The 13375-nt window shown below is 36.4% G+C and overlaps 1 protein-coding gene across 3 annotated transcripts in view; it reads right to left on the reverse strand.

The window, feature by feature from the left end:
• Positions 1-1813: 1813 nt before the first annotated feature.
• The window catches only part of LOC127844115 (uncharacterized), a 110995-nt gene continuing 99433 nt past the window's right edge, over positions 1814-13375 (reverse strand). For all 3 annotated transcript variants that reach the window (XM_052374122.1, XM_052374124.1, XM_052374125.1), the window contains exons 10-15: positions 12154-12936; positions 11489-11646; positions 10832-10887; positions 10052-10186; positions 9704-9808; positions 1814-6564 (exon numbers count right to left, since the gene is read on the reverse strand). In XM_052374122.1, the coding sequence (XP_052230082.1) occupies positions 6441-6564; positions 9704-9808; positions 10052-10186; positions 10832-10887; positions 11489-11646; positions 12154-12936 (1361 nt within the window). In that variant the 3' untranslated portion in view covers positions 1814-6440. The remainder of the gene's footprint in view (positions 6565-9703; positions 9809-10051; positions 10187-10831; positions 10888-11488; positions 11647-12153; positions 12937-13375) is intronic.

Raw genomic sequence — 13375 nt, forward strand, 5'->3', positions numbered from 1 at the left:
CAAGGTCAGCATTTAAGCCGAAAATCTGTTTAAAAGATATTTCTTGTTGTATTAAGCAGCCTTTTATGTTCGGTTTAAGCGATTATAACGCATTTTTGTCGTTGTCTATAGTATATCTGTAGTTATTGGTGAACTCATGTTCAACGCTTTATACATTGAGAACTGGAGGTATAAACAAACTTTACCTTATCATATTGTGTTGTTATCACCGATGCAATTGAGAATACAGAAGAAATCGCCGCTACTCGTTGAGAACAAGACGTATCAGATTTAACCTCTCTGTACTGGCAAACACTATCAACGAAGTTGCGCAACAGACCCGTGATAGTGTATTGGAGTCCCCATATCCCTTGTTGATCAGCAATAGTTTGATCTATTAAAGGGGCCTTTACACATTTTTTGGTATGTATTGAAGTTTGTCATCAAATGCTTTATATTGATAAATGTAAACATTGGATCTTAAAAGCTCCAGTAAAAAATCAATAATACAATTAAAAAAGAAAAACAAGAGATGTACGTGTTTGTCAGAAACACAATGCCCCCTACTGCGCCGCTTTGATTTATTTATTTTTTTATCATTTGGCAGGTACAGATAATCATCTCCCTTTGAAGCTTATTACTTCCCTTGAATTTGTTTTTTTTACCTTTGACCTTGAAGGATGACCTTGACCTTAACCTTTCACCACTCAAAATGTGCAGCTCCATGAGATACACATCCAAATATCAAGTTGCTATCTGAAGCGACATAGAAGTTATGAGCATTTTTCGAAACCGAAACGCGAGACCTAAACGCAAAGAGTGGCGGAAAGACGGACGGTCTTATGCTCGGAGAGCATATCACTATATGCTCTCCTACGGGGGCATAAAAAGTAACCCTCAACAGAGCTCGAACCACTGACCCCTGAAGCAAAAGTCTACCACTATGACCACTCGGCCATCCGTGTTCATACAAGGATTTATGTATTTTTTACTTTATATAAGCAATCCTCGTAGTTTCACAAAATATAACGACAACAACAGAACTCACCAAATTATTCAATCGTTTCGTGTTGCAACGATTTATAATTTTTAGGTTTTTAAATTGTCAAAAAGATGCATGTAATGGCTATTTTAGAGCATTGTAAATGTTCAGTATTCCTCACAAATATCATATTTGTATCATAACTAAAACGACAATTTGCGAATCTGAAACAACTTTTTTTTAATTTTGTCAATTTACCAAAACGTGAAAAGGCCCCTTTAATAGCCTCAGATTTCGAATGACCTGTGCTGCGAAAAATATCACGTGATTAAGACGCAGCAAATAGTGACTATTTTAATCATTCAAAAACATTCTCTTTCTCGACACGTATAATTCAAAAATTAAATGGTGTTTTCTATATACATATATGCCCAGTTAAAAAATATTCCATTTAACACAATATTTATAGTATGTGTCAATTTGTGAATGAATATAGTGGAAGAACTGACATACATGGCGAACTCTTTTTCGACGCGGAGGCAGCAGTTATTAGGTTTTGGGTCATTAGCAAAATGTGGTATTAACCTTAGTTGTTCGCAATCGAACAACTACAAACAGCATATAGGTAACAAATTGTCTATTACATTGGATTAATGCTGTTATTACTTATCGAAGTATATTTTCATAAGTTCGGGTAGTAAATGTAAGGATTTCCGGAACAATAGACAACTTAAACAAGGTGTGAGTGTGCGCGCATGTGTGTATGCGTGTCTGTGTGTTTGCTTGCATGCGAGTGAGAACAGTGTGACGACATTGAGATGGGCAGGGATGTTTTAAATGAGAACGATATAACAATTTTAATAACTTTTTATTCAGGAGACATTTGCTAAACAGTATTCAAGATGCAATTATAACCAAATATACTGACATTGGCATTTACATCGGTATACAGTAGTTGTACATCAGAAAATGTACTTATCAGTAGTCTACATTGTTGTTAATTACTTTAGAAAGTGATTATATCTGTGGCAAAACAATCTAATTCCATCAGTCTTTTGACTATTTAATAGGTAATCAAACATAATGTTTCTTCTAGAAGGCCATCTAAGCCAACTTTTGACCCTTGTGTTTTTACATATATTTTATGAGACTTTGTTTGCTTTACATATTTTATGTGGCAGGAGAATTAACAAGAGGGCCAAGATGACCCTAGTTCGCTCACCTGAGAGGAGTCGGTTTATTCAATCTTTACCAAATGTCAAACTGAACTAGATATTGTCCAGACAAACATCCTGGTCAAGTTTCATCATTATTGAACCAAAACTCTGGCGTATGGAGTGTTTACGAGGTTTTTGTGAGATTTGACCTGGTGACCTATAGTTTGAGTTGACCCCTTCATGACCAAACATCAAACTTTGCTAACAAAAATAAATATTATGATCAAAGATTCATAAAATCTGAAACAAAATTGTGACCTATAGAGTATTTACAAGGATTTTGTATAATATAATGAAAATTTTGACAATCTAAGGGCAAAAATGATGGCATTTATTATGCGATTTTGCGATCAAACTTGACTGAGATCTTGTGGCCATATAGCTTCTCAGCAACTTTGATAAAGAATGCTTGAGAAATGTGAATGCTAGTGTTTACAAACCAAATGTGGACGGACAAAGACCAATCCTAAAACCTCACCTGAGCAATCAGGTGAGCTAAAAATTGTTTTTTTCACCGATCTGAGCCATGTTCCAACTTGTCTGAGAAATCAATAAAACCAATGTATTGACTAAGTTTCACGATGATTAGGCAAAAAACATGACTTCTAGTGTTCACAAGGTTTCTTTCTAGTCATATAAGGAAAACTGCCCCTCCCCCTTGGTGGCCATGTTTTTTTACCGATCGGGACCATTTTCAAACTCATCTGAGATATAAATAAAACCAATCTTTTCAAGTTTCATGATGATTATGCAAAAAATGTGACTTCTAGTGTTCACAAGCGTTTTTACTATATAAATATAAGAAAAAATGCCCCCTTCCCCGGTGGCCATGTTTTTCAACGGACCAGATTCATTTTCAAACTAAACTCTCGTATCTAGGAAACAAATGTTTTGAGCAAATTTCATTAAAATTGGGCCGAAAATGTGACTTCTAGAGTGTTAACATGTTTTCACTATATACATATAGAGAAAACTGCCCCGCCAACTAGCGGCCATGTTTTTTCACCGATCTGGACTTTTCAAAAACGTCTGAGATATCAATAAAACCAATGTTTTGACCAAGTTTCATGATGATAGGGCAAAAATGTGACTTCTTGACTGGTCACAAGCCTTTTTTACTATATAAATATAAGGAAAACTGCCCCGTCCCCCTGGCAGCCATGTTTTTCAACGGACCGGAACCATTTCCAAACTTAACTCACGTATCTAGGAAACAAATGTTTTCATGAAGATTGGACGAAAAATGTGACTTCTAGAGTGTTCACATGTTTTCACTACATGTTTTCACTAAATACATAGAGCGAAAACTGCCCCGCCAACTGGCGGCCATGTTTTTTCCCCGATCTTGACCATTATCCAACTTGTCCGAGATATCAATAAAACCAATGTTTTGACCAAGTTTCATGATGATTAGGCAAAACTTGTGACTTCTAGAGTGTTTACAAGGTTTCTATGAAGCCAAATACGGAAAACTGCCCAGCCCACTGGCGGCCATGTTTTTCAATGGACTGGAACCACTTTTAAACTCAACCAACATATCATAAAGACAAACATTTTGACAAAGTTACATGAAGATTGGGCATGAAATGTGACTTCTGCAGTGTTTACAAGGTTTTTCTTTTTTTTGACCTTGTGACTTAGTTTTTGACCCGGCATGACCCAGTTTCAAACTCGAGCGAGATATCATTGGGACAAAGCTTCTGACAAAGTTTCATGGAGATCCGACAAGAAATGTGGCCTCTAGAGTGTTTACAAACAAATGTGGACGGACGGAGGACGGACAAAGACCGATCACAAAAGCTCACCTGAGTAATCAGGTGAACAAAAAAACGCTTAAACGGTGAACAAGTTTCTAAATTGAGGGAATGCAAACTGCAATAGAGTAACAGAGACAATTAAATATTCTGTAATTTTGAATGAATAAATCTAGATCAAGAATTATAACAACCTTAAGATTAAACAGTTATAAACACCTTTACAATAAACAGCTGTAAATGAACACACGTTAAGCAAAAGAAGAGTAATGAGTAATATTTACAACTATGAGATTATAAACAACGAAATACAAAACAGAAAAATAACAAGAAAGCCATGATGGCCATAAAATGCTCACCTGATTTTACTATGCACAAATTGTCATAGATTTCCCTGTGACCTGGTTGTTGACCCCACTTGACCAACATTCAAATATGGCCTTGATATTGTAAAGATGAAAATTGTTACCAAGTTTTATTCAGATTAAGTCATAAATGTAGCGTAAGGAGCGAAAATATGGGTTATCTAATAAGTGACCTAATCTTTGGACACACATGACCAATTAACAAACTCAGCAAAGATATTTTAAGATAAATATTCTGACCAAGTTTTATCAACAAGAGTGCCTGAAAGGTCCAAAGTCGCTCACCTGAGATACAAAGAAATTGACCTGTTCTGTGCAGCCCAAGATATCATAAAAATAAATGTTCTGACCAATTTTCATGATGATCGGACAATAAATGTGGCCTCTAGAGTATAAACATGGCAAATATTGAAGCAGCACAACGGAGAAAAGGCGATCACAAGGCTCACCATAAGCATTGTGCTCAGAATTAGTCATAAATGTTACGCATAGAGCGGCGAGTCATCAAAGTGGCTTTTAAAGGGGAAACAATATTTTCACATTAATTGACTGGTGACCTTGTTTTTGAAAAGCATGTTACCCAGATACAAACTCGACATATATTGTCAAGATCAACATTCAGGCCAAGTTCCATCAAGATTATAAATAAATATGGCTTGTAGAGTGGTATTAAGGATTTCTTATATTTGACCTGTTAAAATTAGAAAGTTCCTAAAAGTATAAGGAAAATGAAAATTTGGTGTATGAAACCAGGTTTTCAACACTTTTCTAATTTAGTTACTTTAATTTAAAACAACTGTGCAATTTCAAGATAGGTCTGTATATGTTACCTACACATACAATTTCTGGAAAAAAAAACAAGAGATGTGTTTGTCAGAAACACAATGCCTCCTTCTGAGCCGCTTTGAAGCCATATATTTGACCTTTGACCTTGAAGGATGACCTCGACCTTTCACCACTCAAAATGTGCAGCTCCATGAGATACACATGCATGCCAAATATCAAGTTGCTATCTAAAGCGACATAGAAGTTATGAGCATTTTTTGAAACCTAAATGCGAAACATAAACGCAAAGTGTGACAGAAAGACGGACAGATGGACGGACGGTCCGATCACTATATGCCCTCCTTCTGGGGCATAAAAAAATCATGCAGTCTTTACGTGTAGATAATCAGCAGTAACTGTTTCCTATTTTCAGTAACAGCAACTTTGACCCTGGCCTCAAATGGAATCAAAGCTAGGTTTGTATGTAAGCTGCATGCATGCGACCAATCCAAACAAAATCAGCAAAATTCCTCCATCAAAACACAAGTAATTGACTAGAACCTGTTTTTCCAATTTTCAGAAACAGTAATCTTGACCAAACTGGCCTAAAATGCAATTCAACTGTACGTGTGCATGGCTTGGGTTTAATCGATGGTATTTACAATAATTTTTTTTAAAAAGGAAACACAGTCTTTTGAGTCTGTTGTACAAATTGTATCTTTGTTCAGGAAAAAAGTACCTTTAAACCTATAAATTGTACACCAAGGTATACAAACTTTTCAACAACATCATCTATCGTCAAACCATCATCATGGAAACCATGTTATTCAAATACTTAGTAGATATTTTTGTATTTACAGAAAACAATAATATATCAGAAAAATCACGAAGATCCCATACATTGCAATATTATAACAAATCATCTTACAACATTTAATGGTTTCCAGACCATCAAATTTGCAAGTCAAACATCGAGTTAATTTATTTAATAAAAGAGAATACCGGTACAGGTTCGTTGAACATTGACACATTGACAAGCCCCAGTTTGTCAACTTAAGTAATCCAATAGAAAATTATCAGATATAAAACTTGTTAAGCCAATAAATACATATAATATTACATTCTTATACACATCTACTATCAATAATATTGTTCGGACATTGTTGACATGAGGCTGACTTATGTACATAATCAACATCTTATTTTTAATCTATAAATGCAAAAAATAAGTTCCGCCCTTGTAGCATATATAAACCTAAGAACAATTTTTATGAAAAAACATAATCAGTTTGTTCACTAGCACTTCAAAAGTGGTGCTGCCTATAACCAACTGGAGTCACATTTTCAGTGGCCGTTGGCCTTCAAACAACTTGAACATTTACAGGGGTGGTTCGATGTGGTTGTTGGCACGTTGGACTGGTATCAACTTCTCCACTTCCTCCCAAGGCAGATAGCGCCGGATCAGGGAGTTCAGGCTGATCTTATCTGTCACATAGCCTTGTCTGTCAATGGAAAACAAAGGTTTATTGAAACAGAAACCAAGATATTTTGAATATGTGACTGTCTTAGGCATAACTAGAACAGTTACTATCATGCCTGAAACACCACTGCATTTCAATTTTTAGAACTGGTTTCTCAACAATGCAAGCTTCCTACTGATGAGATTTCCTCTTGATACTTCATGTTATAGTCAAGATATCTCCAGGACAACATTTCCTCGTGAACATTCACTGGGGAAGTAACTGCGAAATTATGAAAGCAGGAGTTAAAGTTCATATGAACAGCTTTTTCCCTCACTGAGATCTACCGACATATTAAATGTTCAAGATGAACTACAGAAACAAATTAAGCATAAAAACTAATAAAGGCCAATCACTCATAAAATATGGAAGTGAGAGTTATGCCTTTTGTGCATTTCAAATCCCTTTAATGAGATATACCTACCTATAAAGTTTCAAGTTAAAACCTCTTTGAGTTTGCTTTAGAGAAAATTTCAATACAGAAATGTACAAAGGGCAATTATTCTAAAACAAGGGCTGTTTGTAAAACATGCATGCCCCCCATATGGGCTGTCAGTTGTAGTGGCAGCAATTGTGTGAATACGTTTTTTTGTCACTGTGACCTTGACCTTTGACCTAGTGACCTGAAAATCACTAGGGGTCATCTGCCAGTCATGATCAATGTACCTTTGAAGTTTCATGATCCTAGGCCTAATTATTCTTGAGTTATCATCAGGACACCATTTTACTGTTTCAAGTCACTGTGACCTTGACTTTTGACCTAGTGACCTGAAAATCAATAGGGGTCATCTGCCAGTCATGATCAATGTACCTATGAAGTTTCATGATCCTAGGTGAAAGCATTCTTGAGTTATCATCCAGAAACCATTTTACTATTTCGAGTCACTGTAACCTTGACCTTTTACCTAGTGACCTGAAAATTAATAGGGGTCATCTGAAAGTCATGATCAATGTACCTATGAAGTTTCATGATCCTAGGCCTAAGCATTCTTGAGTTATCATCGGAAACCATTTTACTATTTCGAGTCACTGTGACCTTGACCTTTGACCTAGTGACCTGAAAATCAATAGGGGTCATCTGCCAGTCATGATCAATGAACCTATGGAGTTTCATGATCCTAGGCCTAAGCGTTCTTGAGTTATCATCCGGAAACCATCTGGTGGACGGACCGACTGACCGACAGACCGACCGACATGTGCAAAACAATATACTCCCTCTTCTTCGAAGGGGGGCATAAAAATATGAAAGCAATAGTTTTGAATTTGTGTTCACTGCACAACCGATCAAAAATATTAACTTACTATACAGTTTCAATTAGATACCTCTTGCTGTTTTCAAAAGATATACACAGAACAAAATTTTAGTACAATAATTTACAGAAAGGCATGATGTCATAGAATTTTTAAGATAAAAAAGGGGCATAACTTTTTTTTTTTTAAAGCAGGATGATAAAAATTGTAAAAACACAACTTCAAGCTATTGAGAAGATACAGTTCCTCTTTTTTTAACCAGTGACCTTGATCTTGATGCAACTGGATGAAAATGCAATCCGAAGCAAGGCATACATTATGCTACATGTACCTATAAACTAAATTTCAGCAAAATATATCCATTCAAAATATTGAGCACAACCATTATATTCTATTTTTAGTGACACTACCCAGTGACCTTAGCCGTAACCTGGCTGGTCACCAATGAACTCATATTGTAGGTGTGTAACCTGCGCACACATTTTCAGTGTGCAATACCTGCATCCAAACTTATTTAATGGAAACCACCTGTTATTAAAAGTAACAGCAACCTTGGCCTGATAAGCGTCAAATGCAATCCCAATTTTTGTCTGCATTTACACTACCTACTCTCAAAATCTTAGTGAAAAACCATAATCAGAATTTGAGTAATAAACATAAATTATTGTATTTTATTTAAGCTTTTGACGTTGACTTTTACCCCAGATGCCTAAATACGATCTTAAGCTAGGTTTTCATACAAGCTTGCTTTATTCAGAGTTTCATTAAGATTTGTCAATGCCAACTAAAGTATTTGACTAGAAACCACATTTTTGCAGTTGTTCTATTTTTAGTAACAGTGACATTGCCCTGACTGGCTCAATAATGCAATCCTAAGCTAAGTCATTATCTATACAAACGACATACGGACACAATTTCTGTGAAATATCAGAATCCAAACTCGAGTTATTGAGTGGAAACTGTTTTTCTATTTTTAGTTACAGTGACCTCCATCAGACACACCCTAAATACAATATTGAGCTAGGTCTCTATGCAAGCTTGCTTGATCAAGATTCGTCTTTGTAAACGTAAGTAATTTACTGGAAACCACCTGTTTGACGCTGCCCGCCTGCCATGACCCAATCTAATAAACAGGAATTTCAACTTGGTTGAAAGCCTGGTTAAAAAAAAAATTCTTAAATTTTGCCTTATGATATACATTCTTTAAATTAAGGTAAATTCTGTAGCAAAAACATATCCACAACACGCGTACAGATTTGTGGATTGATTCAGTTTTAGTAAAATATATGTAAATTTTAAGACTCAAAACTTGTTCATAATATTGGCTTTACTTATTTGTATATGGATTAATAAATATACTACTGAAGTTTTCTTCAAGGATGCTACTTTTCATTCAACAGCTATCAAGTTTTTAGCCAAATGCAATGAGCCTCATGGCTGGCTGTCTGGTCGGGCAGTCTTTGGATGCGCTTGTCCACCAATGACAGAGGTTCAATTCCCCTTCCCAAAAGCATGTGAGTTAGTTTGGTGGTCAGCATACCGACTGGGGTTTCCTCCTGGTACTCCCGCCCCCCCCCCACATTTATAAAAGACAACACCAAAAAAATATATCAGAAACAATTAAATAGCAGGAAATTGCAGCTATAATTCAAAAATTAATTAAGTAGGAGTGCAGGGGCACATTCTGGGTAAAATGTAAAATGCAGCCTTAGGCAAGGAGGGATCTCATGAACTTCGAAATACAAAGAGATTCATGGCCAGCCACATATTCAACATTTATGGGGTGCTGAGATTGAAAATGAGCTACCAACTACCAAGTACATTTTATAATATATTTTGTAGAAGTTAAACAAAAATTTTAGAGACTTGCCTTCTGAAGAGCAGCTCAAAATCAGCCATCGTTATCTTCTTACGACCTGCATGCTTTGCGTAGGCTTCCAAATCAGCACACAGATTGTCCCAGTACGTCTCTGAGCTAGAAACGATCCAAACACTAATCATTGTACAACATGCATGTAAACAAAAGACTGAGTGTAAATTTTGATTAACACTTAAATAATGTACTATGCACTGGGTTGTAACATTATTAACACAAAGAATCAATTAAATATAATTTGTTTAAAATTTGACTTACTTGAAATTTAAGTTCATTAAAACTATTTAATACTTGTAAATGAACATCAGATTTTAAAGGAATCATAGAATTGAAAAAAATTACATCTTCATAACTTCCTCAATGGCCTCCTTAGAAACACGCATGCCAGCATAGTGGGTGAACTGTTTCTTCACCGTTGATACAGGTATCAGATAGCGCGACTTCTCCCGTGGCTTGCGTACTGCCTTTTTCTTCGCACTGCAGAAATGAAAGGAAGCAAAGTCATTAATTATAACATAATTTGCAGATTTGAAGAGACACAAACTACAAAACTTAGGATAAAAGAAGGACTGTTCTTGGCCTTGTTTAACCCATTACCACTTAGATACGTATTTTTACGCAGTCCCTTAAAAAGTTAAATTTAATTGAGGACTTTTCTTACTGGATTCAAGATTTACAGAAAAACCTTAGATACTGATGAGCAGCAAACAGCATATAATCTGAACAGACTGCGAGTTACTCACAGGCTGTTCTGGTTTTATGCTGTTTGCACTTAACCATTTTCACTTTGCTTCTGAATGGGAAAGGTTTAATACAAACTTAAAATGTCATCAGAAGGTAAACAAACAAAATGTGGATTTTGATGTTAAAATTTGTCTCCTCATATCTGTCACAGCTGATAAGTTGCATGAAAATCTATCCTTCCTCAACAAAGTTAGGTTTTGGACAAAGTCTTATCAACCCTTATAACCACCAGCCCTGGCATGCCCTACAAATGGCCGTTTTTAAATGGACATACAGTACAAGGACTGCTGCAAGATTAAGGTTAATATTATTTAACAGTTTAATCATAATGAAATGAGCAATTAAAATAGAATGCTACAGTTTCTAGTAGTTACTTACCTAGGATGGCTCTTGTCAACAGAAGCAGCAGCATTGACTGGACGACTAGGGGAACTCTTGAAAAATTAATCAAGCAATTTAAAATCTAATTAAATATCTACTTTGTTACAAATATTTGTATTTACTTTTTTTAATCATTTAAAATCTCATTTAACAGCAGGAATTCCAAAGCTGACATGTAGACAAGTCCCCATATGTATTGCAAGTGCCAGGAAAACCTTTATTTCATTTTCAGCAGAGGTTAACACTTGTCCCATTTTCTTATTCTTGAGAGTGGATTTAATAGGCCTTTTAACTGCAGAAGCATAGTTAAATGGCACACGGCAATTAATTAAGGCATAGTCTATGAACAATTTCAAGAAGTCTAATTGCTCCTGACTGCCAATATCAATGTTTAACTTTGGTAGCAGCATGACCTGTAAATCATAAAATGGGGCAACTTATGGCAGAGACTTCTATATCGACCAGCAATTCTCCACATATAAATGAATTTAATCGCCACTTGTCTTCTCAAATTGAAAGATTTTAGCGCCACTTTTCTACAATTTTCGGTTTTGGCAACTATTGGGAATGGCAGCAGGAGCACTTGTAATGTACATTTCCTCTACATTGTCAGAAAACTTAAGAGAATCTGAAAACTCTGAAAACTTAAGATACCTGTTCTGGTGTGGCAACTTCCTCATCAGATAAGTTGTCTTGTTCCACATGAGGCTGGGACTTGGAGGGTGAAGAACTGGTCCTGGCTAAGGTAGCAATGTTCTGGGTGGACACAATTTGTGGAGAAAACATCATGGTATGTTGTGGCAGCTGGTCAACTGAAGTCATTAGGACATCAACAGCTATGTAAACAGTTCTTGATTTTTTGTCAGCTAGGTCATGGCTTTTGTTTATTCTGTAGCTGTAGCCAAATAATATAGGCTTCATCCCCTCAGAACATAACAAGAACAAGAACATAAATGGAGTTTTTCCCTAGTAATAAATGCACACCTAGAAATTGTATTCCCCTATAATACCAGTATATATCACGAAAAAAATATCACATATTACAGTTTTACCCACATTTTACTACATATTTTAAGCTGGGGTACCTTCTGATGCTAAAAAAAACAACTGAATAAACCATTTCAATGAATCCACTGCATATTGATTGTGGTCCAACCATTGAAATTTCAAAAACACTTATTTTCATAGATGAGAAAATTTGAAAATACCAAGTCAATAGACAAACACAGTCATCAACATGTTTCAATGCAATATTATGCTACTAAGTAACCATTATTATAAATGTCACTACAATTATAACAAGGAAGTAAAGCACTAACCTGTTCCATGTTTTCTTTTTGCAACAACAGGGGATGCTTGTGATGTCCTAGGTGAATCATTTCTGGAGATCAATCTGCTTGCAGCTGTCGATGTCGCAGATTTAGTAGTGTCTCTCTGAGCAGTTGTTTGTTGCACTGATCCAGGGGAGCCAAGGGTAGCATTTCTGGAACGCAGATTGCTTGCAGCTGCTGACATCGTAGATTTTGGAGTGCCTCTCTGAGCAGGTGTTTGTTGCACTGATCCAGGGGAGCCAGGGGTAGCATTTCTGTAACGCAGATTGCTTGCAGCTGCTGACATCGTTGATTTTGGAGTGCCTCTCTCACCTGGTGTCTGTGGCCCTGACCCCGCTGTACTTGGAGTTGACCTCTGACCTCTTAAAGATGAGCTTGAGCTCTTTAGTGATGAATTGTTTGCAAGTACTGAGCTTTGCTGTGAAATGTTGTTCACATCCCCAGTGTTTGCAGGATGCATTGACTGCAGTGGTGTTCTCTTCCCAGGAGTCCTGAACGATGTCTCTGATCTGGCTGACAAGGAGGCCACAGATCCTCCTGACCTTGTGTTTGACGACCTCTCGTAAGACCTTGCTGGTGACCTCTGTGAGGGCGATGAGGTCACATAAGCGGGACTGTTCCCTCTGGTGGATACTACTGGAGATGGGGTCACTGCAGAGAAGGGGCTGTTTTCATCCACCTCGTTTTCCTCTTCAGCTTCCTGGGCAGGTGTGTGGAGGGATCTCAGGCCAGACTGTGACACATGGGTGGATTCAGGCATTTTTTCATGGCCTGTAAATTAAGCAAATGTTTGGTACCAAACCAGCACATACAATTAGGCTGAACAGAACAGAATAACCAAATAATCAATTAAATCAAATTTTAATAATACATGAAATAATATCAATAAAACAAATTGTAGTTGTATTATTTATTTTTCATATTTCCTAGGAGATGTATGTATAACATGAATGCATCTCCTTCCCTCCAACACCCGCAAGCCCCTGCTGAAAAGAGACGCCTTTTACTCTGGACTTCCTCTTAAAGCCCTTTATTAATAGAGAAATCCATTCAATACTGTTCCAATATTCCAATATATGTAGCTATGCTATGTGCACCAAAAATAACCAATGAGCAACATCTCCAAATATTATATAGAAAGAGTTACAATGCTTGTGTTATTCACTTTGTCTAAATATAACATATTAAGTTTCATTTTTATACCTTCAAT

This window comes from Dreissena polymorpha, chromosome 9 (genome assembly GCF_020536995.1).
Source record: "Dreissena polymorpha isolate Duluth1 chromosome 9, UMN_Dpol_1.0, whole genome shotgun sequence".
Lineage (NCBI taxonomy): Eukaryota > Metazoa > Mollusca > Bivalvia > Myida > Dreissenidae > Dreissena > Dreissena polymorpha.